Source organism: Eimeria necatrix, genomic scaffold (assembly GCF_000499385.1).
Source record: "Eimeria necatrix Houghton genomic scaffold, Enh_scaff309, whole genome shotgun sequence".
NCBI lineage: Eukaryota > Apicomplexa > Conoidasida > Eucoccidiorida > Eimeriidae > Eimeria > Eimeria necatrix.
In genome coordinates, this window is record NW_013655302.1 from 7152 (window position 1) to 34651 (window position 27500).

Below are 27500 nucleotides of genomic sequence, written 5' to 3' on the forward strand. Positions count from 1 at the left end.
GGGGGGGAGAGGCGAGGGAGAGGCGGCCTGGAGAAAGAGCGACACGCACACAAGACGAACTGCTAGTGCAACAGCAGCAGCAGCAGCAGCGGGAGAGGAGCAGCAGCAGCAGCAGCAGCAGCGGGGGGGGAGGAGGAGCAGCAGCAGCAGCAGCAGCAGCAGCAGGAGGAAGAGGTAGTACACACCGAGAGGCGGGGAAGGCGGAGGCGCTGCAGTGTACGTACACCGCAGCGGCGGCCAGCCAGCGGCTCCTAGGAAGTCCGCTTTCCGAAAGCCGCAGGGTTCTGCTGCTGCAGCAGCAGCAGCAGCAGCAGCAGCGGGAGCAGCAGCAGCAGCTCCCGCGGGCGCGAGCGAGGCGAGGCGGGGCCGCCGGCGCGGCAGTAGGCAGCAGCAAAAAGCAAAAAGAGAAAAGAAAAAGACAAAAGAAGTCCGCAAGGCGGAAGCAAAGTGCTGCAGCAGAAAGGTTGCGGGCGGCCGCTGCTGCGGCGGAGCTGGAGCTGCGGTGTATGTACACCCCGCGGTTCGCGCGCGAAACCCCAGCCCTTCGCAGTTTACTTTAATTCCTAAAAGACAATTTGCTGCAACTCCAATTCTTTTCGCTTTTGCTGCTTCCGAGACGGAATTGCTGCTGCTGCTGCTGCCACATGCAGCAGCAGCAGCAGCCGCTGCTGCTGGCCCCGTCGCCTCCGCCAGCTGTCCATACACCCCGCCGGCCCTTCTGCGCCTTCGCCCCAAGCCTCCCCCCAGTTCTTTTACGCCCGCACTTTCTGCTGCTGCTGCTGCTGCTGCTGCTGCTGCTGCTGCTGCTGCAGCAGCAGCAGCAGGTACTCTACGCCCGCGGTCTGCGGTCTGCAGCAGCCGCCCCGAGGGGAAAGTGGCTTCAAATGCCCTTCTTTGGAGTTCCAAAAGCTTTAAAACTAAACTCCATTTAAAGTCTTTTCCCCAGAATCGCTAAGACACAACACACTCCGCGCAGCAGCTGCTGCAGCAGCAGCTGCTGCTGCTGCTGCTGCTGCTGCTGCAGCAAATCGCACAACTCGAACTGCTGCAGAGGCCACTTCGTCTTTCTAGCAGCAAACTCAACTCCGCTTTAATTCCAAAATAATTCTTTTTCTTTTTTTGGCTCCAGACTTTGCGAGACACTCCCCTTAGCTGCTTCAGTGCGGGCGCCGTTCCCTTCCCATTTGCTGCTGCTGCTGCTGCTGCTGCTGCTGCTGTGTTGCTGCAGCAGCAAGTTCCACTTCGCTGCAAACTGCACGCTACTGCTGCTGCTGCTGCTGCTGCTGCTGCTGCTTCGCTAGGAGCTGCTGCAGCGCTATTTCCCCACTTAAACCTTTCGAGCTTCCCCCCCTGCTGCTGCCCCCGAGAGAAATAAAAGATTTATTTAAATTCAAAAAAATAATTCAAAAAAAATAATTCAAAAAAATGAAATGGAGGCGAAGGGGTGAACTTGGCTGCGGTGCTGGGGTGTACAGACACCTCAGCGAAGCGGAAAGCGAAAAGTGGAAAGTTGCATTAATGGAAATGCAGAAAGAAAAAGATTTGTTTTCTTTTCTTTGTTTCGACTTGGACTTTCAAACTGGATTTAATTCGAAAATTAAAATAAATAAAATTCTTTTTATTCAAAAAAAGCAACAAGTTCGAAACAAACAGCCCAGCTGTCTGTACACCCGAAAGCGCCGCTTCGGCGGCTTCCCTCCAGAGAGCCCAGGGCCTCAGGGCCTTTTAGGGTTTAGGGTTTAGGGTTTAGGGTTTAGGGTTTAGGGTTTGGGGTTTGTTAGAGTTTTTGAACCACCAAGTTGAAAAGAGTGGTGAGGGCTTTGCTGCACTTTTCGCCTTCGCATGCAGCAGTTAGCAAAATTATTTTTTCCTTCACTTCCACGAAGACACTGGCCTGCGGGGGGCAGCAAATAAGGGCTCGAAGCAGCAGCAGCAGCAGCAGCAGCAGCAGCAGCAGCAGCAGCAGCAGCAGCAGCAGCAGGTTGTGTGTTGGCGAATTAAATTGTCATTTCCACTTTTCCTCACCATAATAAAACTCCCCCCGGCGCTTCTTTAGGCCTCCTTCGTCTTGGAGCCAGCCCTGAATTGGCCCGAGGCAAAATAATAAATATTTAATTTTAATATAAAATAAAATAAATGCAATATAATATAAATATAATATAAATGCAATATAAATATAATATAAATATAATATAAATGCAATATAAATATAATATAAATGCAATATAAATATAATATAAATATAATATAAATATAATATAAATATAATATAAATGCAATATAAATGCAATATAAATATAATATAAATATAAATATAATATAAAGATAAATATAATATAAATACAATATGAATATAATATAAATACAATATAAATATAATATAAATGCAATATAATATTGTGAAGGGATTAATAAACATTAAAAGAGAAGAAATAAAAAAAGAGAAGTGCTCACCGGCGGCAGGGACTGTCCCCCAGTGGCTCCGAAGTGTATCTGCAGCTTTTGCTGCTGCTGCTGCTGCTGCAGCAAAGAGTGAGTGCATGCAGCGTGGGAGAAGGCCAGGGAAAGAGCAGCAGGGCCGTGGGCCAAGGAAGCAACTCCGTGGGAAACTGCAGCAGCAAAATCTGATTGGGGGCCCCGCAGCGACAGCAGGAAGGCGCATGCAGCTCCGGGTGTACATACACCCGAGTGCCGCGCCGCGCTGCACACGCAGGACTCCAACGCAAACACTTTTGTTCCGTAAACGGGACCCAAGGGATCTTGGAGACAAGCAGCAGCACAAAGAGCAACAAAGTGGGAGCCTGGGGGGGCCTCTTGGCCGTGGAGAGCGGTGGCCAGGGTGTCTAGACACTGCAGCAGCGCGCGCAAGAGTCAGCTGCTGCTGCTGCTGCTGCTGCTGCTGCTGCTGCCTCACCTCCAGCTCCAGCACCGCAGGCGCCGCGTCCGCTGCTGCTGCTGCTGTCAAACAGGGAACTCCCCAGAACTCGAAAGAGCCTCCGCTGTCTCCGCCGTTCACAAACATTTGCGTTATTTCAACTTTGACCTGCAGCAGAAAGTGAAGTTCGGACTTGTGCAAATTTCAGAACCAACTCGCCCTCGTCACGGTCTTCGCCGCAGGCAAGAGGTACTCGTGGTGTTCCAGTTTGTTGGAGTGCAAAATCGAAAAGACTTCCGAGTCGTTTTCTGTTTTTTTCAAGTTTTCGAAAATTCAAGTTTTCGAAAATTCAAGTTTTCGAAAATTCAAGTTTTCGAAAATTCAAGTTTTCAAAACTCTCCATTTTTTCAAAAATTCAAAAATCAAAATTCAACTTTTGAATTGCCCACCGTCGAAAGTCAGAGTCAGCTCGGAGGGCCAAGTGAGCGGATCTGAAGGCGGCATGAAGCGGAACTTGGAGCTGAAGGCAAAACAAAGAAAAGGAATTGATTGGAGTTGAAAATAAATAAAGAAAGGGAATTAATTGGAATTAAAATGAAGAAAAGGAATTAATTTGAATTCAAAATGAACTCACAGCTGCACTGGCCGGGCGAATTCGACGGAAATGGACTCCCCGTTTCCTGCGGTTTCGCGGGGTGTACATACACCTCGCGCTGCGCCCCTGCGACCGCCTCCTCACCGTTGCCACTTCGGGACTTCCAAATGCCTCCAGGGCCGTCCAAATGAATTCCACTAAGTCCAGATTTGCAATTAAAGTCTGCAGAAAGTTCCGAAGAGGAGCTGCAGCCCAGCAAGTGCGGGCCGGCGGACAGCGACAAGTTCACTTCTTCGCCCCCTGCGCGGCACGCCGTTAGTTCCCGCGCGCTGCGCTGCTGCTGCTGCTGCTGCTGCTGCTGCTGCTGCTGCTGTGCTGCACTCACCGCATGCTGCAGCGTCTTCCAGCGGCGCGAGAATAACTAAAAACGGAACGCCCTTGTGGGCAACGCTGAGGGAGACGGGGCCCCCCCTGTGGATAATTCTTTTGACTTGGAGTGTGAAGCTTTCCTGGGGCCCTTCTGTTGTCTCTTTTTCGGGACTTTCTGGCCCTTCTGTTGTCTCATTTTCGGGACTTTCTGGACTTTCTGTAGTCTCTTTTTCGGGACTTTCTGGCCTTTCTGTTGTCTCTTTTTCGGGACTTTCTGGACTTTCTGTTGTCTCTTTTTTTGTCTTTTCTGGCCTTTCTGTTGTCTCTTTTTCTGTCTTTTCTGGCCCTTCTGTTGGCTCTTCTTCAGTCTTTTCCCCGGCCCCTTCCTGGGCACTTTCTGGAGAACTTGTTTGGAAATTGTCTTTGCGTTTTTTGACGAAAATTCGGTCTGGAGTGTCCTGGGCCCTCCAGAGGTAGTCTTCGAAGGGGGCCAGCGGGAAGGGCTGCTGCAGCGGAAAAGCCACAAAAAGAGCTGCTGGGGACTTCAAATAAAACTCCATTAAAGCCTCCGAAGGCCTTCTGCGAGAAAGCAAAAAACGGAGGCCTTTTAAGTGCTGCGGGATTTGCTGCAGCTCGAAAGCTGCGGTGTCTGCGAAGGCGGGGGCCCCCTGCAGCAGCAGCGACAGCGCGTGCAGCGCGGGGTCCAGGCTGCGGCCGGAGTTGGGAGTTTATTTGAATTATTTTGATTCAAATTATTCAAATTAATTAAATTAATTCAAATTTATTCAATTAATTCAAATTATTTCAATTAATTCAAAGTTTTGTTTGCACCTGGACACTTTCAGCGGGGACGGCCGGTCCGACGAGAAGAAGAACTTGGAAGGGATTACTTCTCGCGGCAAGTCTTCGGAAGACCACAAGAGCCTGCGGAGAAGTCGAAATTCAACTTCGAGCCGATTTGAAGGAAATGCGCGAAAAAGGGAATTAAAACGGAGGAAATCAGAATAAATTCAAATAAATTTGAATAAATTTGAATAAATTGGAATAAATTGGAGGAAACTTGAATGAATTTGAAAAAGATTCGAATAAAATTGGAATGAATTTGAATAAATTGGAGGAAACTTGAATGAACTTGAATGAACTTGAATGAATTGGAATAAATTGGAATAAATTGGGATAAATTTGAATAAATTGAAATAAATTTGAATAAATTTGAATAAATTTGAATAAATTTGAATAAATTTGAATGAATTTGAATAAATTTGAATAAATTTGAGTGAACTTAAGGCAATTGCAAGTTTTCTCGACGGACCTGAGAGTGCCTCGGTCGCTGTTTTCGGGGAGAAAGTGGGGGTTGTGGACGAACTCGACTCGAATTTTGTATTTTTTTTTGCGAATTAAACGAAGTTTTGCAGAATTTGAAAAATGTTTTCCGCTTTTTTGAACTGCAGAAAGCAAAGAAACTCTTTTGCTGCCGCTGCTCTCCGCCGGGCTGCCCCCAGGCATCCGGTCCGCCACCACCGGCTGCCCGTTCAGAAACACCCGCACGCCGTTGTCCGTCTCTGGTCATTTTGTTTCAATTTATTCAAATTTATTCAATTTTTCAATTTATTTCCATTTATTTCCATTTATTTCCATTTATTTCAGTTTATTTCAGTTTATTTCAGTTTATTTCAGCTTATTTCAACTTATTTCAGTTTATTTCCGTTTAGTTCAGTTTACTTCGATTTACTTCGATTTATTCCAATTTTTTCCAATTTTTTCAATTTATTTCCATTTATTTCCATTTATTTCCATTTATTTCCATTTATTTCCATTTATTTCCATTTATTTCAACTTATTTCCATATATTTCCATTAATTTCAACTCAGTTCAATTGCATTCGACTCAAGCGCGCCTCACCAGTGGTGAAGACGTAGTGCCCCGTTTCGGGCACCTGAAGAAAGCCGTCCCAGCCTGATGCGAAAAGCTGCAACTGCGAAATTCGGCGAAGTCCGCAGCTCTTACGAATGGAGTAGTTGTGGGCTTTGAGGCCCTCGAGGGGCCCCGAGCCGCTGAAGGCGAAGTCGAGGACTTGGTCGATTTTTCGAACTCGGGGGGGCCCCTCGAAGCAGCAGTTGTCGAAGTAGGCCCCCCGCAGCCCGTCCGCCACAGGGTCCTCCTCGTACCTGCGTTTAAAGCGCCATTTCAATTCAAATTCATTCAAATTAATTCAAATTAATTCAAATTAATTCAAATTAATCCAAAATTGACTCAAAATTGATTCAAAATTCATTAAAATCGGAAAAAATCGGTGCAAAATGGATTAAAATTGGCAAAAATTGACCCAAGAACTCTCCGAAATCCCCAAACTTACCCCAGAGCCCCCTGGCAGTTCTCCGGCTGCTGCGCTGCAGCAGCTTGCTGCTGCTGCACTTTGCTGCGCGTCTCTTTAATTAATTCTTTCAAGTTTTTGGCTTTTGCTGCAGCAGCAAAACCTCTTTTGAGGCAGTTTTGATTTCGCAAAAAGATATTTCGCGCTGTCTCCAGCTGCCGCTCCGCAGCCTCGTGGCGTTTGCCGCAAAGAGCCTCGAGTCTGCAGTTTTTGAATTCAATTCAACTCAATTTAATTTAATTTAATTTAATTTAATTTAATTTAATTTAATTCAATTTAATTTAATTTAACTCAATTTAATTTAATTTAATTTAATTTAATTTAATTTAATTTAATTTAATTTAATTTAATTTAATTTGATTTAATTTAATTTAATTTAATTTAGTTTAGTTTAATTTAGTGGAAGTTAAAAGGAGCAATTAAACCCACTTTTTTGCAGCCAAGTCCGCCTGGTAGATGCTGCCGTCCAGCCGCTTTATCTGAAATTCAAAATTTCATTTTGCTGCTGCTTTTCTTTTCCAAAAAACTCGCCATGGCTTCTCCTTCTGCTGCTTTCATTTCGAAGGCCTGCCTCGCCTTCACTCGGACTTTGTCTGAAAAAACGAGGTCTTCCCGCTGCATCTGCAGCAGCAGCAGCAGCAGCAGCAGCAGCAGCAGCAGCAGCAGCAGCAGCAGCAGCCGCAGCAGCAGCAGCAGCAGCAGCAGCAGCAGCAGCAGCTGCTGCTGCTGCTGCTGGCGAGTGGCAGTTACCGTAGCTGATCGGGGGCAAGCAGTAGTTCCAGTCGGAGGCGCCCTTGCCCAGGAGCTGCACCTCCACGTAGCACCAGTCGGCGCCTGCAGCAGATATGTTATGAAGAGAAAGCAGCAGCAAAATGAAAAGTTGAACTTGAGAGAAAGCGGCTGGAGTTGAAGCAGCTCTTCAGAAAGCTGTACCTGCAGTCCCGTTGGGGGCCTTTGCTGCTGTGCAATCCGTGTAAGTTTGGTCATCTTGGACGAAAGCTGCTGCGCAAAGTCTCCCGTCGACAGTTCTGCGGTGGCTCTTGCGGAACTCCGTCAGCTGCTGCAGCGCCTGCGCGCCGCCGGGCGGCGCCGCGCAGCTGGCGGGATTCCAAAGCACAAATGCCACAAACACAACACAAAACACATTTGCTTTCAAAAAATAAAACATTTTAAACTCCAAAACGAAGAATTCCGCGCCAAAATGGCCTTTGCAAACGACGGCTGCGCGGCCGGCCGGAACTTGCACCTGCGCATACACCCCAGCAATCTGGGGTGTACGCGCACCTCTGACGCGCGCAGCGAGCGGAAAGCGAAACTTCAGTCATTTAAAAGTTGAACTTTTGAATATTTGCGCGATCTTCGCCACAATTGCGTTATTTTCTTCTTATTTTTCGGAAATAGTGAAGCACTTCGAGGCTTTTAGTGCTGGGGGCGCCGCGATTTCTGAAAAAGAACTCCGCTGTTGAATACTCGGCAGCAAGAACTGAAAGCGAAAGCAGCAAAGAATGCAAAGGGCCTAAATGGCCCGCAGCTCCGCCTCAGTTCTCTCTTTGGCAAATAACTAAATTGAAAAGTTCAAAAAGAAAAAATCCAGAAGCTGCTCCAAAAAGAAAAAATCCAGAAGCTGCTTCTTCCGAAAAACAAATGAGACAATTCGGTGGGACAAACTTTGCATGCATGCGTGCATGCATGCATGCATGCAAGGGTTTGCGTAAACGGGAGGGTTTGGGTCTCCAATTAAATTTGAATTTGCGTTTGAATGTTTCGAGAAGTTCTCGAGTTTGGATTTTGTTCAAAGTTTTCAGAAAACTGTCTCGAGTTGCTTTTTGTTCATTCTCTTTGTTTTGTGGCTTCTGCAATCTGCAAAGTTTTGGTTTTTTTCATTTTTATTTTTTTTCTTTTCCAGATTTTGAATTTACCTTTGCCAAGGAGTTGAGCTGCTGGCGCTGCACTGCTGCTGCAGCAGCAAATGGAAAAGTCCTCAAGACGCAGTTGCTGCTGCTTCCTACCGATGTCTTGAATGGCCTTGGTGTCAGCTGCAAGCAACGAACATCATTTGCTGCTGCTGCTGCTGCTGCTGCTGCTGCTGCTGCTGCTGCTGCTGCTGTCTCACCGGCTGCTGCTTCCTGCAGGTCTCCCAGGCTCCTGCGCAGGGCTCTGTCTTCTTCTTCTTGCAACATGGACTCCACCAAGTCTTGATTATTTTCTTGAATGTGGAGGTCCCTGGGTTTCATTTAATGGGAAAAACGCGAGTTTCTGCGCATGCATGCAAAGCTGCATGCATGCATGCATGCATGCATGCATGCATGCATGCACGCATGCATGCATGCATGCATGCAAGAAAATAAAGTTTTTAATTTCAAGTTCAGCAATTGGGGCTTTTCAACTTCAGCCCAAAAGCCCAGACGCACATCACCGGGTAGGGCGGCAGCGCCAGGCCGCCAATTCCCTGCAAGTCCACTTTGTGCTGCAAAGAGTTGAATTGCATCATTAATTCAAATTAATTGAAATAAATTGAAATAAATTAAAATAAATTAAAATAAATTAAAATAAATTAAAATAAATTAAAATAAATAAATAAGTTCGCTTTTAAAAGCGAAGATCAGTTGTGAATCCTCTTGCCTTTAATCGCGTGCAGTCCGTGGGCGTCGCGAAACTGCAAAAGGCGGCGAGCGCCGCAAAACTCGAAAGAAAGAAGAACATAATTCAAAGAAATGGTTTTATTTTTAATTTTAAATAAACTTTGCAAAAAAATAAACAAAAAGACGAAATATAACCGCCAGTTTCCCTCGCTTTCCGTTGGGTTTCCGGTGCGGAGCCTGCGCGAGACTCCGGGTGTCTGTACACCCGAAACGTGAAAAAAGGTTTCATTCGCCCGTTGACAAATCTGTTCGAAGTTATTTAAATTAAACATTTTAATTTCTTTCATTGAATTAAAATGATGTTTTTGCATTTCCTAAGTCCGCAGTTTTCAGTTGCATGCGGCTGCATAAAGAATTCACGGATCTGTGAGGGTGGCTGTGCTTACAAGATATATAATTGCATGCATTTCTCAAACTAAATAAAATAACTTTTAAAAAGGATTATTTCTTCTCTATTTCCACTCTTTTGGGCCTGCATGCACCAATTGCCAGCATTATTCGTGCAAGAGAATTAAACTCCGCTTTCCACTTTTTCAAAAGCCAGAGGGATGCAGCTCGAGTGTACGTACACTGCAAAAGAGGCAGTCTACCTCCCCTTTCCTTTGCTGCTGCTGCTTTTGCATTTATTTCTTTGCTCAGTTGCTGCTGCAATCCAGCAGCAGCAAAGTCATTTAAATTAATTTGCTGCAGAACTGACTTATGAGAATTTAATATTTTAATTAACTGCTTTTGCTGCGAGGCTTTGGGCTCTCTGGGGATCTGGATCTGCTGCTTCAGCAGCCGCTAATGGACTCGCTTAGGGTTTAGGGTTTAGGGTTTAGGGTTTAGGGTTTAGGGTTTAGGGAGTTTGCAAAAAGAAGAAAAAGCAAATTAATATTTCTTTAAAAAATGATTCTAAGTTTTAAAATTGAAATAAATAAGTTAGTTAAAGCAGCAGCAGAGGCGACTCAGCAGCAGCAGAGACTGCAGCAGCAGCAGCAGCTAGGAGCAGCACGGAGCCACCCAAGAGGGTACTTTCTTTGCGGCTTTTTGAATTCAAAATAATAAAATAAAACAAACAATTCATTAAAATAATAAAACAAACAAACTATTCGCATTTATTTCGCAATCAGAGCAAAATTAAATGCAAAGGGGGGCCCCCAAGTGAGAAGCCGCGGGCGAAAGGGTTTGAAGTGAAAGAAATGAATTTTTGAAATATTTGAATTTAAAATTGGAAATTGAATTTAAATATTTTGAATTGAAATTGAATTGAATCTGGAGAAGGAGTTTGAAGGGGGGCTGCGGGGCGGGGAAGTTTTGAAAGGACTTTTGGACTTGGAAGAAAAATTGGATTTTATTTATTTATTTATTCTTTTTAATTCGAAGAATTAAAAAGAAATAAATAAATAAATAAAATAAATTCAATTTTTCTTTCAAGTTCTAAAAGTCCTTTTTGATCTGGGGTTATGAAAAGGACTTTGAGAACTTGGAAGAATAATTGAATTGATTTTATTTATTTATTTATTCTTTTTAATTCAAATAATTAAAAAGAATAAATAAATAAATAAAATAAATTCAATTATTATTTTCGAATTAAAAGAAATAAATAAATGGCCCGACATGGCGGACTTGTGCAAAAATGGCGTTTTCTTTTTTTCGATTTCTCTTCGCCGTTTTTTTTCTTTTTTTTTTAATTTCAAACTCCGCCGCTTTTGAGACTTCTGCGGTAAATTAACAATTCAATTATTCAGTCATTTTATCATTAATTATTTAATTATTTAATTATTTAATTATTTAATTAATTAATTAATTAATTAATTAATTAATTAATTAATTATTTATTTATTTATTTATTTAATTCAATTATTTGCAATTTGCCCTTTGCTGTGCCGCGCAGAGAGCCAGCGGCTGCTGCAGCTTCCTGCAGGGCCTGGGGTGAGTGGGACTTCTGCGTTTTTTCTGAAAGTTCCTGGCGAGTCTAATTCGGCTTTTTGAACTCAATTTGAACTCAATTTTGATTAAATTTGAACTAATTTGAATTTAATTTGAATTTAATTCCATTTTAGTTCCTTTTCGCGCAGAAAAGCTCCGAAAAAGCCTCCAAAAAAGCCCCTTTTGGCCCCTTTTTGCACTCAACTCGCCGCCTACCGCAAACACCCTCTCGAAAGCCCGTTTTGCGACTGTCTTTTTCTCGGCGACTTTTCCGCCCGCTGGACCATCACGGACTTCCGCAGGGTCTGTACATACACCCCAGCCTTCTTGCTGACTTCTCAGTTTTTCTTTTCTTTTTTCTTTTCACTTTTTTTATTCTGCAGTTTTCTCTTTCATCTTTCCTCTTTTCAGTTCGAAGGGGCTGTACATACACCCCAACCTTCTTGCTGACTTCTCCAGTTTTATTTTTCTTTTTTTCACTTTTTAATTCCGCGACTTTTTACTTCATTTTTCCTCTTTTGTTGTTTTATTTTATCGACAACTTCTCCATGTTTTTAATCTCTTTTATTCTCTCAGCAGCTTCTCCACTTTGTGGGGCAGCAGCTGTACATACACCGCAGCCTGCTGCATGCGTTCAGCTGCAGGTGTACATACACCCCAATCTTCGCAGCTTCTGCAGCTGCAGAGCCGACCTATATATCGAATTAATCAGTTAAATTAACAGATCAAATAAACCAATTAATTAACTCTTATTTATTTATTTATTTATTTATTTATTTATTTATTTATTTATTTATTTATTTATTTATTTATTTGTTGCAAGAAAGTACTCTGGAGGGAAAGAAGTTCTTCTTCGCCGGCTCTGGTCACCAGCCGATTTCCCTTCGCCGGCCTTCGCCACTTTCGCCTCAAATTCAGCCCCTGGGGAAACATGTCTTCAAAGCCAGGGTAAGCAGCAGCAGCAGCAGCTGCTGCAGCAGCAGCTGCTGCAGCAGCAGCTGCTGCAGCAGCAGCTGCAGCAGCAGCAACAACAACAGCCGCAGCAGCAGAGGCTGCAACGCATTGCTGCGGATTGCCGCTACTGCTGCTGCTGCTGCTGCCTTTGCTGCTGCTGCTGTGCTGCTGCTGCTGCTGCTGGTTGGATTGTGTCTTTGAGTTTGTTTATTTATTTTTAATTATTTGCAACATTTGAGCAGCTGCTTCCGTGGCTGCAGGTGGGCATGTGCTGCGGTGGGAGTTGACAGCGAGTTGGGAAAGCGGCTTTAAAGTGTTTTTGACTTTTAAAAGAGTTGAAGTTTGTTTTATATTCCCAATTTATGTTTTATTTCATTAATTGTTTTATTAATTTGCTTTTTGTCTTCAGATTTGTTTCTTTTCAACTCCAACAAGTGGAAACCTGGCGCGAACTCACTTACCCCATTTTGCTCACCGTCGGCGGGATCACCAGGGGGCCCTTCAGATACCGCAGCGCAGAGTATTTCCAGGTGAATAAAATAAAAATAAATAATTAAATTAAAATTAAATTCAATTCAAAAAAAGAATCCGAAGTATTAAAAAAACGGAAATGAACTCCGGCGTTTCCTCTTCGACGCAGTCGCCTCGTCGCGGCGCTGGGGTGTCTGTACACCCTAATATGAACTGCGATCGTGAATTTCAACTTTTGAATTCTTCACTTTTTTGAACATTTAAGAGTCCGTTGAAAAGGCTTTCATTTGCAGAAATTTTCAAGTTTTGAATTGTTTGCATTTATCCTTTTATTTATCCTTTTATTTATCCTTTTGTTGTTTCTTTTGGCGCTGCTTTCATGGATTGATGGCAGCAGCTTCCGCACATTTAAATTCATTAAATGTCCTTTTTATTTAATTATTTGATTTTGTTTTCCATTTATTTCGCCAATGTCCTTTTTATTTAATTATTTAATTTTCTTTTCCATTTATTTCGCCTCAGGCTGCAAACTCCTTCTGCAAACTCGAAGATCTCAAGCCCGAGGCGGACGCCCTCAAAGTGTCCGTAGAGGTGGCGCCGATGTGAACTCAAGAAAAGGATCTTTTGAAGTAAATAAAAAGATCTTTTGAAATAAATAAGAAGATCTTTTTAAGTAAATAAAAAGATCTTTTTATATAAAAAGATCTTTTGAAATAAAAAGGATCTTTTGAAACATAAAAAGGATCTTTTGAAATAAAAAAGGATCTTTCGAAGTGGAAAAGGATCTTTGAAAGTGCATTTCCTGGTTTTGAAAGCAGAAGAAGAAAAGGACTTGCAAGTACTTCTTCTTTATCTTTCTTTCAAAACTCTGAGTCAAATCCGAGAAAAACAAAAAGACAAAAGTTGCGAATTTTCCCAAGTTTTTTTTCCCACGACAGCAAAGCAGCCAAGAACAGCTTCTTGGCTTTCTTTCTCCCGGCGCCAACAAGTTTAAACTGACAGCGCCTGGGGGCCCCCCTGGACCAGTGGTCCACTGGTCCACTGCGGGTGGTCCACTCCCGAGGACTTCGCTGCGGTGATGCCTCTGGGTTTGCCCCCCTGCACTGCGTGAGTGCATGCATGCAGAAATATAATTATTTAAAACTAAATTGACACATATAGTGCAGCATAAGAGCAATTAAATGTTTATTTACTTTATATTTATTTATGTTTATTTATATTTGTTTATATTTATTTATATTTTGTATTGTTATGGTGGCCTTCTTATAAGGGCACATTTCCCTCTGGGCCTGAGCTGTACATACACCGGAGGCGCAGCGCCCGGGGCTCCCGCGGCGGAACTTTTCGTTTTGGGAAAAACAGAAAAGTTGGAAAGTTTTTGAATTAAATTTAATTTTTAAATTCATTTGACATTCTTTTTGGCGTTTAATAGATCTGCAGTTAGAGCTTCAATTAAACTTTTATTTCCTCTTTTATTTCCTCTTTTATTTCCTCTTTTGTTTCATCTTTTGTTTCCTTTTTGTTGCATTTTTATTCCATTTTTATTCATTTTATTTTATTTTATTTATTTTATTTTATTTTCCTTTTTGTTCCACACGAAGGGCCTCCGGCGTTTGCGGAAGAAAAGACGGAAAAGCAAAAAGACCAAAAACCACTTTTGCAATTAAACACCATTTCAGTCTTCCAATTAATGGCAATTTAATGGCAATTTAATGGCAATTTAATGGCAACTTAATGCGAATTTAATGCTAATTTAATGCTAATTTAATGCTAATTTAATGCTAATTTAATGCTAATTTAATGCTAATTTAATGCTAATTTAATGCTAATTTGATGCTAATTTAATGGCAATTTAATGCTAATTTGATGCTAATTTAATGGCAATTTAATGCTAATTTGATGCTAACTTAATGGCAATTTAATGGCAATTTAATGCTAATTTAATGCTAATTTAGTGGCAATTTGATGCTAATTTAATGGCAATTTAATGCTAATTTGATGCTAATTCGATGCTAATTTAATGCTAATTTAGTGACAATTTAATGCTAACTTAATGGCAATTAATTGGCAAATTAAAGGACAATTAAATGCCAATTAAATGCTAATTAAGTGGCAATTAAATGGCAATTAAATGACAACTTAGTGCCAATTTAATGGCAATTAAACGACAGGTGAATGGCAATTTAATGCCAAATATATGCCAATTAAATGCCAATTAAATGCCAATTAAATGCCAATTAATTGTAAATTAAATGCCAATTAACTGTAGACTGAAAGCCAATTAAATCCCAATTAAATGCCAATTAAATGCCATTAAAGTGCCAATTAAATGCCATTAAAGTGCCAATTAAATGCCATTTAAGTGCCAATTAAATGCCATTTAATTTGCATTTGACTGGCATTTAATTGCCAAGCAAAAATTCAATTAAATGCCAATTAGTTGCCAGTTAAATGCCACTTAATTGCCACTTAGTTGCCAATTAAATGTTCAATTAATAAGCAATTAAATGTTCAATTGGTTGCCAATTAAATGCCATTTAAATGCAAATTAAATACTTAATTAGTTGCCACTTAATTGCCAGTTAAATATTCAATTAATTGCCAATTAATTGCCAATTAATTGCCATTAAAAATGCCATTTGAATGCCACTTAATTGCAATTTAAATGCCATTTAATTCCCATTTAAAATGCCACTAATTGCCATTTAAAATGCCATTAATTGCCATTTTTAATGCCATTTAAAATGCCATTAATTGCAATTTAAATGCCATTTAATTCCCATTTAAAATGCCATTAATTGCCACTTAGAATGCCATTAATTGCCACTTAAAATGCCATTAATTGCCATTTAAAATGCCATTAATTGCCATTTAAAATGCCATTAATTGCCATTTAAAATGCCATTAATTGCCATTTAAAATGCCATTTAAAATGCCATTAAATGCCACTTAAAATGCCATTAATTGCCATTTAAAATGCCACTAATTCCCATTTTTAATGCCATTAATTGCCATTTAAAATGCCATTAATTGCCATTTAAATTGCCATTTAAAATGCCATTAATTCCCATTTTTAATGCCATTAATTGCCATTTAAAATGCCATTTAAATTGCCATTAATTGCCATTAATTGCCATTAATTGAGAGACTCGACTTCGAGCTGGAGTTGGAGTTGCATTTCTTTTTTTCTTTTTTCTTTTTTCTCCGCCTCCAAAATCCCCTCCTCCACCACCCGCAGCTCTTCAGCATTCCGTTCGCCTTCGCAGTCTGCTGCTGCTGCTGCTGCTTCTGCTGCTGCTGCTGCTGCTGCTGCTGGTGCAGCAGCAGCAGCAGCAGCCGATGCTGCTGCTGCTGCTGCTGCTGCTGCTGGCTTGGCAGTCTTGCCGTTCTCCGTCGCGTTGGAGTCCTCTTTGGAGTCTGGGCAAGTCGAAGGCACTTCTTCCTGCTCGGCGTTGCCGTTGCTGCTGCTGCTGCTGCTGCTGCTGCTGCTGCTGCTGCTGCTGCTGCTGCTGTTGCTGTTGCTGCTGCTGTGGTTTAAAATGTTGTCTTCAGCTTCTCTTTTGGTCTTTTTGAGGCGGCGGCTGTCAGCCAAAGCGCGCTCGCTGCTGCCAGGCTCTGTGCGCTTCCTGCTGCTCACGTCGCTTGCTGCTGCTGCTGCTGCTGCTGCTGCTGCTGCTGCTGCTGCTGCTCTTTTGACTCCTTTGGCGGCGCTTTTGGCTGCGGATTTCCGCGGAATGTCAAAGACCAAGTAACCCTCCGACGGAGGCGCAGCAGCAGCAAGAATTGCTGCTGCTGCTGCTGCTGCTGCGTGCCGGCGGGGCCGCCCGCAGTCCGTAGGCGGGGGGTCCCGTGCTGCTGCTGCTGCTGCTGCTGCTGCTAAGCTTGCTGCTCTAGATTCTGCTGCTGGTTTCGAGCTGCTCCCCTCGGAATGCACGCGCCGCCGCCGCCGCCGGCCAGCTCCTTCAGCAACAGCAGCAGCAGCTCCCGTCTGCCTCGCGGGCCGTCCCCTACCGGCCTTGCTCTCCGCAGAAGACTGCGCCGAGTCCGGCTCCGCACTGCTGCTGCTGCTGCTGCTGCTGCTGCTGCTGCTGCTGCTGCTGCTGCAGGGGCTGCGCCAGCCGTGGCGCTCGCACTCCGCCACAAATTGGTTCTGCAGCGCAGCAGCAAGGCGGCTGTCTCTGGCGGGCAGCGAGCGGCGGGGGAGAGCAGCAGCTCGCTGCTTCCGCCTGCGGCGAGTGTGCTGCTGCTCTGCTGCTGCTGCTGCTGCTGCTGCTGCTGCTGCTGCTGCTGTGGTGGTGGTGGCTGCTGCTGTTGAGGCGTCGGAGTCCTTCTCGCCCGCGGCTTCTGCTGCTGCCTCTGCTGCTGCTTTGGCTGCGCCATCGTGGGCTAGTTCGTCATCTGCTGCTTCACCAGCAGCTGCTGCTGCTTCTGCTGCTGCTGCTGCTGCCAGTGCTGCTGCTGCTGCTGCTGCAGCTTTCGTGGCTGCTTCCTCCTCTTCTGCTGCACGCGCTGCTGCTGCTTCTTCAGGCACCGCCTCCGATGCTGCGGTTGCGTCAAGTGCTTCTGCTGCTGCAGCTTTGGTTGCCGCTGCACCTGCTGCTGCAGCCGCTGCTGCTGCTGCTGCAGCTGCTGCTTCAGTTGCTGGTTTTGCTGGTGCATCACGAGCCACTGCTCCTGATGCTGCTGACCCTCTTGCTGCTGCCTTATTTGGCGCCCCAGCTGGTGCCTCGCTTGCCGCCTTGCCATCAGCTGGAGCTGCTGCAGCAGCCGCAGCAGCAGCAGCAGCAGCAGCCGCGACTTTCTCCGCTGCTGCTGCTGCAGCAGCATTCTGTCTGACCTGTTCGCTGCTGCACTTAGCAGCTGCTGGAGCTGCTGCTGCCACTGGGGGCTTCTCCCTCTTCGGTTCATCTGTGTCTGTTCAAGCAGCACAAACGCCCCACAAAAGATGCATCAACAACTTCTCATAGCAGCAGCAGCAGCAGCAGCTGCTGCTGCTGCTGCTGCTGCTGCAGCAACAGGTGGCTACGGGCGTGAGCACTGCGGGTCTAAGGGCCGACTGCGCAGCGCGCGGAGGAGGAGCGCGGGTGGTTTGGGGTGTACGTACACCTGAGACCGGCTGGGCTTACTTTTTTGGGTTTCTTTTGCGGACTCGGGAATTGCTGCAGCTGTTTGGTTTGCTGCTTCTCCCTTATCGTCTGCTGCTGCTTCCTCGGCTTCTTCTGCTGCTGCAGGCTTCGGGCCGTCAGCTTTCCTGGCGGATTCAACTTTTGCAGAAGTGCTGCTGACTGCCGCGAGAGCCGCGGAGCCCCGCGGGCCGTCGCCGGGGGCCGCTGCTGGGCTTTTCATGGCTAAAAAGAAGAAAAAGGAACTTTTGTTTGCAGGGGATTCAAAAAATTCGGAGATCGCCCGGCAGCAGGGTCGGCAGCGGCGGTGATCGCGACGCCGTGCAGTTGAGTCGACGCGGGAGGAAACTGGCGCGGCGGAGGCGGAAACCCGGAAGAAGTCGGAACTTTCCGGACTCGTTTTGAAGAAAAGAATAAATGAAATGAATTTGCGGGAAAAAGAAGGCCAAAAGACGGCGAGATCCGGCGAAAGTGTTTCCCTCAGCCGAAGCGCAGGGATGACCCGCAGTGTGTTGCAGCTCCGGGTGTACGTACACCTCCGCCCGCAACACACCCTGCGGAAAAAACTCGTCTGCTGTTTAAATTTAATTCTTTTATTCTTCAAAAAGAACAAATAAAGCCTTTCAGCCGCTGCGGGCCAGCCACCCCACTCCCGCGGGCCCGCATGCGCCCAGCCCCAGCGGCTGCGGCCACAGGCTGGAAACTGCGGGTTTTCGCGGCCAAGTTCAAAAGCGAAGAAAAGAATTTCATTATTTCTTTTTTTAAAACCAAAGTCTCCAATTTGAGGCCAATTAAAGGCCCTTTTCCCCTCCCAGTGGCCTCCAGCCCCTCGGGACTTGGGGAAATGAGTCCGAAAAAGAAAACTTTTCAAATTTCCTTCAAATGGTACTTTTCAAATTCCAAGTCCAAACTTGCTGCTGCTGCTGCATGCGCTGGGGGCCCCCCAGCAGCTGCTGCAGATCTGCGCAGGCGCCATGGGGGCCCCAGCAGGCTCTTGGGCGCAGCTAGCTGTCTAGCTAGCCAGCCGTAGCTAGCTAGCCAGCTGGCTGGCTAGCTAGCTGGCTGGCCGGCTAGCTAGCTGGCTGGCTAGCTAGCTAGCTATAGCTAGCTAGCTAGACAGCTGGCTGGCTAGCTGGCCAGCTAGCCAGGGCTTTTCACAGCTCAGTGGCGGGCTGGAGCCGCAGAAGCTGCCTTTTATAATTTATAATGAAAATGAAAATAAAATTCCGGCAAAGAAGAAAAAATAAAAAGTGAAATAAATAAAAAATGAATTTAAAGTTCGAACTGCTTTTTCCGGTTTGCAGACACCCCGTGGCTCCCTCTCCGTCTCAAGTGGTGAAAATTAAAAATCATTTTTTAAATGAATTAATTCCATTTGTCGACAATTTTATTTCCATTTATTTTCACCGACTATGTTCAATAGTTATGTTCACTAATTATGTTCATTAATCAAGTAATTGAATAATTAATTAATTGATTAATCAATTAATTAATTAATCAATTAATAATTAACTGCATTATTTATTTGATTTTTAAATGCCAAAAAGAGGATTTAAATTGGCCGACGTTTGAAGTGTTTGTTTGGCGTTGGGGTGTATGTACAGCTCTTTCTCGCGAAACTGAGATGAAAATGATTTCGGGAAATACCCAAAGAATTAATTCTGAACTAACTGCGACCACCAGCAGCAGCAGCAGCAGCAGCAGCAGCAACAGCAGCAGCAGCAGCAGCTGTCTCTCCCTTTTGAATTTTTGGAAACAACTCAAAACTCGGAAGGTAATAAAAAGAGAAATAAGGGAAAGAAACTAATTAAATTAAATTAAATTAACTAATTCAAACTGAAGCTTTTTTTCTCCATGCAATTCCCCTCTCGAGACTTCCCGCAGCTCGCGAAGCCAGCAGACCTAAGCAGCAGCAGCAGCTGCTGCAGCTGCTACTGCTGCTGCAGCTGCTGCTGCTGCTGCTGCAGTGGTGTAAAGGGCTGCAGCAAGAAGGGCGAAGTTGGAATTCAAAGTGTGCGTTGGGAGCAGCAAAGGGCAGCAGCAGCTGTCAGTGGGCCTCTGGGAAATCCTTGTTTGTCTTTTTGGAGTCTTTTGAAGTTTCGAAATAAACAAAAAGACTAAAAAGCGGAAACGGCGAGAAACGGATTTGCTGCTGCTGCGCTGCTGCGCTGCTGCGCTGCTGCAGCGCGGACTCGGCGCGCAGGGAACGCAGCAGCTCGGGGGCGATCTGGGGCGTTTTGGGGGCTGAAAAGAGGAAAATGGAGGAAATAAAAAGCGGAAAAGAGTTAAAAAGAAGTTTGGAAGGAGTTTAGCGGAAGTTTGAAGGCTTTAGAAGCGAAAAGACCTGCAGCGCGCCAGTTTCCACCAGTCCGCCCCGCCAGCGGCGCCCCGCCGCGGCCTTCCGGGCTGTCTGGCGCGGCTTTCGCGGAAATCTGCGGAGAAAAGACTTTTAATGTTGGAAAGTTTGCAAAAAAAAGAAGTCGAAGCGCGCGGGAGCCGCGGGGACGGCCGGACTGGCGAAAGTTGAACGGCGGCTGCTGCTGCTGCATGCCGGCAGGCGACTGCGTGGCCGCGATCTGCGCGGAAAGCTGGCGGATTCTGCAAAACCAAAAGTGCCTTCCGCTTCATTTTTGACTTTCTTTCAAGTTCTCGAAAGTGTTCTTTCGTCGGAGCTTTCCGCGGCGCAGATCGGCTGCGCCGCTGCGCCAGCTGTCTGTACACCCCAACTCCGCACTCCACTCTCCGCCCCTCTCCGCCACAACTGACCACTGGTCCATTTCCGGGGCCTCCTGGCGAGTTGTGCGGCAGAGCGCGTGCGATAGACAGGGACTTGGGCTGCTTTCCGCCTTCGGCTTTAGCAGCAGCGACCCGGCAGCAGCAGCAGCAGCAGCAGCAGCAGCAGCACCAGCTGCGCCTCTCTCCTGCTGCTGCCCTTTCCCGCTGCTGCCCCGCCTTCCTTCTCCGGCCGCAGCGCTATTTCCTTTCCTGTCCACCCAAAGCAGCAAAGAAACCTGCTCAGCCTTTCCCGCCGCTCCCGCTCCTGCTGCTGCTGCTGCTGCTGCTGCTGCTGCTGCTGCCAGATCCGGTCTTTTCTTTTTCTCCTTTCAACTCCAAGACAACAGCGCAAAGTTCGTTCAGCCTTTTCCCAGGGCCTCCCAGCGGCTTTCTCTTCTCCTGATTTCCGCATTTGCTGCTTCTGCAGCTTCGCCAGCGGCCCGAGTTCTGCTGCAGCAGCAGCAGCAGCAGCAGCAGCAGCGCAGCGGCTCGCCTCGTGGTTTGGCGGCAGGGAGATTCAAGAGCTCTCCGCGCTGCAGTAGGTGCTGCTGCAGCTTCTCTGCTTCCGGGGTTTGTCTGAGTAGCCGAAGATCATTTTTAAGTTCTGAACTTTCCGCATTTCCGCGAACTGCAGCAGCAGCAGCAGCAGCAGCAGCAGCTGAGCGCGTCCCCCTGCTGCTGCTGCCTCCGGCGGTCCCGTTTCGAAAGGCGCCCTTGCATGCTGCTGCGGCGCGCTGCCCTGCTGCCCCCGCTGTCCCCGCTGCTGCTGCCGCCGCTGCTGCTGCTGCTGCTGCTGCTGCCGGTGCTGCTGCTGGGGATGGGCCCCGGGAAGGCGGGCAGCGGGGAGTGAATGTTGTTCGGGGGCTGCGGCTCTGGGGCGGCCGGCGCTGCTGCTGCTGCTGCTGCTGCTGCTGCTGCTGCTGCTGCGGGCAGGGGGCCCCCCCTGCGCTCCGCGCTGCAGAGCGCAATGAGGGGCCTCAGCTACGTCGGCGCCGAAGGACTTTCTGAAGAAGAGGCGGAGAGAATTTGGATTTACTTACGAGAGGCTTTTGGGCAGATCTTTCGGCACAACGCGGCTTCGCTTTCCTTCGAGGAGTTGTACCGGTGCGCGCGATCCGAATTCAACTTTCTCGCGATTGCCTTCTTTTTTCCCCTAATTTCCTCCAATTTACTCCAATTTACTCCAATTTATTCTAATTTATTCCAATTTATTCTAATTTATTCAAATTCCGCTTTTTTCGCCGTCTTTTGGGCTCTTTTGGGCCCCGACTTCCGCGAATTCGAAATTCAGAAACTTGAATTCCTCGGGTGTATCTCCACCTCAGTGACTGCGCGGCTCATTTCTTTCATTCATTTTTATTTATTTCTTTTATTATTTTATTTATTCATTTTATTTATTTTATGTGTTTCTTTTTATTTATTTCTTTCTTTTACTTCTTTCGCTCGCTTTATCTTCCAAAGTTCAAATTCAACTTGCTTTCCGCTGCGGCTACTCCTTGGCTCTGCACTTGTCTGCTGCTGCTGCTACTTTTTGTCTTCAAACTATTTCTGAAATAATAAATTAAAAACAATTCAAATTTAATTATTTCACCAAACTGAAATGAAACTCGCCGCCTTATTCCGAAATTTCTGTTTTGTGCAATTTGCAAAATCGTTCTGCACTTTCTTCGAGTCTTGTGGGAGATTTTTGAATCAAAAGAAATAAACAAATTAAATGAAATAACGAAATAACTGCATTTAATTCTGTTCTTTCTATCTTTTGAAGCCCATTTATTCCATTTATTTCACTCCTTTCATTATTTATTTATTTATTTATTTATTTATTTATTTATTTATTTGTTTGTTTGTTTCTTTTCAGGTATGCGTACACGCTGGTGCTGCACAAGCGGGGGCAAAAGCTGTACGAAGGCACTTACTTGTGCGTGCAGCAGCACTTGGAAGGAATTGCAGCGGAAGTTCGCAGCCAAAAAGACGAAACTGCTTTCATGGAGGCCCTCATCAGCAGTTGGAAACATCACTCCGTTAATATGCGACTCGCCAGCGACGTTTTGATGTATTTGGACAAGTACGCTTTTTGGGGTGTACGTACACCGCGCGTTCTGGGCAGTTTCTTTTTCTCTTTTTCACCACTTTGTTTGTTTTCTTTCTTTTTGTTTTATTTCCGTCGAATCTTCGGAAGTTTAAAAGTTAAAACTCGAATTTCGAGGCTTTTGGACCTTCTGTGTCGCGCAGCAGCAGCTTTTCCTTTTGCTGCTGCTTCCGATTTGTTTAAATGGCATTTATTTCTTTTATTTCTTTTATTTCTTTTATTTCTTTTATTTCTTCTATTCTTTTAATTGTTTTTAATCTTTTTTGTTCTTTCGGACTCGCTGCCTCTCTTGAACGGGCCATTCAACTTTTGGCTCCAGCTCCTCTGGCTCACTGAAGCAGCAGCAGCAGCAGCTGCTGCAGCAGCAGCAGCAGCAGCAGCAGCAGCAGCAGCAGCAGCAGCAGCAGTTTTGTGTGGCTGCTGCAGGAACTTCGTGCCCAGCCACGGGCTGACTCCGGTGTACACGATGGGACTGAATTTGTTTTTTCTTTTTGTTTTGAAAGACAAGTTCATCAGGCCCAGGTTTCGCGCCTTCCTCATGGAAAAGATCAAACAGTACAGAGACGTGAGTGCTGCTGCTGCTGCTGCTGCTGCTGCTGCTGCTGCTGCTGCTGCTGCTGCTGCTGCTGCTGCTGCTGCTGCTGCTGCTGCTGCTGTGATGAGGGTGCGGTGCTGCGGATGCGGTGCTGCGGATGCTGCGGGTGGTGCTGCTGTGGTTGTACTCCTGCTGTGCTGCTGCTGCTGCTGTGCTGCTGCTGCTGCTGCTATGCTGCTGCTGCTGTGGTGCTGCTGCTGCTGGTGGTTCTGTTGCTGCTGCGGGCTTGGGTGCTGCTGATTAGGGTGTTGCAGCAGCAGCTGCTGCTGCTTCTGCACCTCCTAGCTGCTGCCAGTGCTTTATTATTATTATTATTATTATTATTATTATTTATTATTATTATTATTATTATTATTATTATTATTATTATTATTATTATTATTATATAATATTAATATTAATATTAATACTTGCAAACAATTGTATATAATTATTTACGGCATTTCCTCATGTATTCTCCCGAATCGGCTCACCCAGCCCCCGAACTGCCTCCGCAGAATTGAAGCTTCAGGGTTTAGGGTTTAGGGTTTAGGGTTTAGGGTTAAGGGTTTAGGGTTTGTGGTTTGTGGTTTGTGGTTTGTGTGTGCTGCAGACGCAGAAGCGGCTGTGCCAGGAGGCGGTGCTGGTGAGCAGCAGCCTGTCGGAGTCCTCGGGGGCCCCCCTTGCGAGTTTGTTGTTGGAAACTTTTATTTCTTCCAACTTCAAAAAGATGAGTCGAAACTGCAGCAGCGGGGGCCCCTTTTTGATTCGCAACGACAGAGTCGAAGAGCTGCAGCAAATGTACTTTCTTTTTGCCAAAGTTCCCGGCGCCCTCGAGGAACTCCGCGACGTCTTCAAGCAAGTCATGCAGCAACAGGGTCCGAAACGCAACTATTTTCCATTTATTTCTTCTTTTTATTTGTTTATTTTGTTTATTTTATTTATTTTATTTGTTTTATTTGTTTATTTGCTTCTTTTGCTTCTTTTTGGTGCTTTTTGAGTTGGATTCCGCGCTCTGAACTCCGCGACGTCTTCAAGCAAGTCATGCAGCAACAGGGTCCGAAATGCCTTTATTTCTTCTTCTTTTTCTTTATTTATTTGTTTATTTTATTCGTTTTATTTATTTTATTTATTTTATTTGTCTATTTGCTTTATTTGCTTCTTTTTGGTGCTTTTTGAGTTGGTTTCGGCGCCCTCGCCGAACTCCACGACGTCATGCAGCAACAGAGTCCGAAATGCCTTTATTTCTCATTTATTTCTCCATTTATTTGTTTATTTTGTTTATTTTATTTGTTTTATTTGTTTTATTTGTTTATTTGCTTTTTTTGCTTCTTTTTGATGCATTTTGAGTCGGTTTCGGCGCTCTCGCCGAACTCCGCGACGTCCTCCAGCAAGTCATGCAGCAACAGGGTCCGAAATGCCTTTATTTCTTCTTTTTCTTCTTTTATTTGTTTTATTCATTTATTTTATTTATTTTATTTATTTATTTATTTATTTTATTTGTTTTATTTATTTATTTGTTTTATTTGTTTTATTTGTTTATTTGCTTCATTTGTTTTGTTTTGCCGCTCTTTGAATGCCTTTGGGCGCCCTCGCTGTTCAAAGAAGTCGGGCGGCAGCAGCCTCCGCAATTCAACTTTCTTCTTTTTTATTCTTTCACCGATTAGTATATTATTTATTTATTTATTTATTTATTTATTTATTTATTTATTTATTTATTTATTTATTTATTTATTTATTATTTATTTATTGTTTATTTATTTTATTTGTTTGTTTCGTTTTGTTTTGACTCTTTTTGAATTGGTTCGGATTTGGTGGACTTGCCTTCTGCGTTGTTTGGGTGACTTTTTGAATTGTTTGTTTTCTTCTTTTAATTCATTTCAACTCTTCTAATTCTTTTTGTTTATTTTATTTCTTTCATTTATTTTATTTCTTCTATTTCTTTGTTTCATTTCTTTCTTTTATTTCTTTTATTTCTTTTATTTCTTTTGTCTCTTTTTATTTCATTTGGTTTCATTTTATTCCATTTTGTTCCATTTCAGTTCACATCATTTCATTTCACTTCAATTCAATTAATTTCAATTTTAATTAGAATATCAATTTCAATTATTGCATTTGTTTTGTTTTATAATTTGAGAATTAAAAATAATTTATTTCTTTTTTCTTTTCCTTTGAGAGTCCACTGCGCACTTTGTTGAATTTAAAGTTTAATTTAAATTTGAATTTAAATTTGAATTTAAATTTGAATTTAAATTTGAATTTAAAAGCTTTAAAAATGAAATTGAATTGGAATTCAAAAGTTTGAATTTGAACTTAAATTTGAACTTAAATTTGAACTTGAATTTGAATTTGAATTGTTCAATTTGAATTATTCAATTTGAATTTCAAACTTTTGAACTTGAACAAAAATCAGAATCAGAATTTGAATTTGAATTCGAACATTTTGAAAATGACGAATTTGAATTTGAATTTCAAAGTTTCGAATTTGAATTTGAATTTGAGAGTTTTGAATTTGAATTTGAAAGTTTTGAATTTGAATTTGAATTTTTGTTTTTGAATTTGAATTTGTTTTTGAATTTGAATTTTTGCTTTTGAATTTGAATTTATTTTGAATTTGAAAGTTTTGAATTTGAATTTGAATTTATGTTTTGGAATTTGAATTTTTATTTTGAATTTGAATTTGTTTTTGAATTTATGTTTTTGAATTTTCCAGGAAACGCGTTGCTGGCGGACAGTTCTCTGGCGAAAGACCCGAACGGCTTTGTGACTTATTTTGAATTTGAAACAAAAGTTTTCAAAAATAATAAAAGAGGCTTTTGCAGAAGACCCGGAAATGCATGCAGCCATGAAAGCAGTGCGTCTTTTCTTCTTCTTTCTCTTCTTTTTCTTCTTTTTCTTCTTTCCATTTCCATTTCTTTTCTTTTTTATTTTCTTTTTTCCTTTTAAAGTTCTCTGCAAATTCATTTCCATTTCTTTTCTTTTTATTTTCTTTTTTCCGTTTTAAATTCTTTCCCCCTTCGTCTTTGTGTTTGGCTCGCCAGGTGTATGTACAGCTCGGTTTGCCGCTGCTTGCGGAGAATTTCCTCCTCCGCTTTTTCCTTTTCTATTTTTGCAAATATAAATGCAAAAGACTTTTTAAATTTAAAGTAAAGTTTAATTTCGAATTTAAATTGATTTTTGGATTGGAAAAATGCTAAAATGAAAGCAAGAAGTGCAGATTAAGGTCTTTGTGGTTGCAAGTAAAAGCCACTCTTTGAAGTGAAGACGAATTCGAATTCAAATTTGAAAAGAAATTCTTAAATTGAAAATAAATAAAATAAAATAAAATAAAATAAAATAAAATAAAATAAAATAAAATAAAATAAAATAAAATAAAATAAAATAAAAGATTTAAATGGAAATGAATTATTGCAATTGTTCGAGTCATCGCAAACACGAAGTGGACAAACAATTGCAGATCTGAACGCAAATCAAACACCATTTTGTGTCTTTTTTTGTTTTTTATTTCAATTTAATTCAATTTAATTCAATTTAATTCAATTTAATTCAATTTAATTAATTTAAAAGTATTTTATTTTGTTTTAATTTGAATTATTTCGATTTTATTTCCATTTGAGTCCCCTTTTGCATCTTTTTCTCCAAACTTCCTCTTTTTCCACTTTCACCTCCAGCCCCGCCCTTCCGCCCAAAACGGCTCCTTTTTTGGCGTTTTTTTCCGCTTTTTTCCGCAAAACATTTAAACAAACAACTGGCAACAACTGGCGCCTTTTTGGAGACAAAAAGCGCAAAAAAAAAGTCCAAAAAATGCCAAAATGGAACGAAAATGCGTTTTTTCAGGCGTTCGAGGGCTTCTGGGGCGGAGACAGCCGCTCCGCGGGGTACTTGGCGCTGTTCGTGGACGGCTTTATGCGTCGGACTTTTCGAAATTTAAATTCCGACGAAGTTGAAGTTTCTTTCCAACACTTTTTGGCGCTTTTTCGTTTTCTCAGAGACAAAGATGTCTTCGCAGCCCATTACAAATCTGTGGGACTTTATTATCTTTTTATTGGTCCTTTTTTCATTTATTTATTCCTTTTATTTATTTATTTATTTGCATTTTTGTTTATTTAAATTCCACGAAGTACTTCAAAGAAAGGTTGTGAAAAACCGCGAAAAAGCAAAACTCAGAGACAAAGATGTCTTCGCAGCCCATTACAAATCTGTGGGACTTTATTGTCTTTTTATTGGTCCTTTTTTCATTTATTTAATCCTTTTATTTATTTATTTATTCGCATTTTTGTTTTTTTAAATTCCACGAAGTACTTCAAAGAAAGGTTGTGAAAAACCGCGAAAAAGCAAAACTCAGAGACAAAGATGTCTTCGCAGCCCATTACAAATCTGTGGGACTTTATTGTCTTTTTATTGGTCCTTTTTTCATTTATTTAATCCTTTTATTTATTCATTTGTGCATATTTTCGTTATTCAAAATTCCACGAAGTTGAAGTTTCTTTCCAACACTTTTTGGCGCTTTTTCGTTTTCTCAGAGACAAAGATGTCTTCGCAGCCCATTACAAATCTGTGGGGCTTTATTATCTTTTTATTGGTCCTTTTTTCATTTATTTATTCCTTTTATTTATTTATTTATTTGCATTTTTGTTTATTCTATTTACTGATCCTTCATTTGTTTATTTATTCATTTTATTTATTTATTGGTCCTTTACTTGTTTATTTATTTATTTATTAGTCCTTTATTTGTTTATTTACTTTTT

General features: G+C 43.2%; 3 protein-coding genes across 3 annotated transcripts in view; 1 reads left to right on the plus strand and 2 right to left on the minus strand.

Moving 5' to 3' along the window:
• Window positions 1–1777: 1777 nt before the first annotated feature.
• ENH_00041730 (LCCL domain-containing protein, putative) lies at window positions 1778–8447 on the minus strand (the record flags this gene model as incomplete). The annotated part of the gene is made up of 12 exons (XM_013585275.1): window positions 1778–1894; window positions 2915–3043; window positions 3615–3715; window positions 3856–4418; window positions 4671–4763; window positions 5152–5401; window positions 5742–6007; window positions 6196–6414; window positions 6643–6692; window positions 7025–7047; window positions 7147–7459; window positions 8133–8447. The coding sequence occupies 12 exons, from the start codon at window positions 8445–8447 to the stop codon at window positions 1778–1780; spliced, it is 2439 nt and encodes an 812-aa protein (XP_013440729.1).
• Window positions 8448–15327: 6880 nt separating this feature from the next.
• On the minus strand, window positions 15328–17537 carry ENH_00041740 (hypothetical protein, conserved; the record flags this gene model as incomplete). The annotated part of the gene is made up of 2 exons (XM_013585276.1): window positions 15328–16940; window positions 17318–17537. 2 exons carry the CDS (start codon window positions 17535–17537, stop codon window positions 15328–15330), a joined length of 1833 nt encoding a protein of 610 aa, XP_013440730.1.
• A 3402-nt stretch (window positions 17538–20939) lies between these two features.
• The window catches only part of ENH_00041750 (Cullulin 3, related), a gene marked incomplete at both ends in the record, with an annotated part of 8929 nt that continues 2368 nt past the window's right edge, over window positions 20940–27500 (plus strand). The window contains 4 exons of the mRNA XM_013585277.1: window positions 20940–21193; window positions 21948–22154; window positions 22605–22743; window positions 23366–23630. Of these exons, the coding sequence (XP_013440731.1) occupies window positions 20940–21193; window positions 21948–22154; window positions 22605–22743; window positions 23366–23630 (865 nt within the window). The remainder of the gene's footprint in view (window positions 21194–21947; window positions 22155–22604; window positions 22744–23365; window positions 23631–27500) is intronic.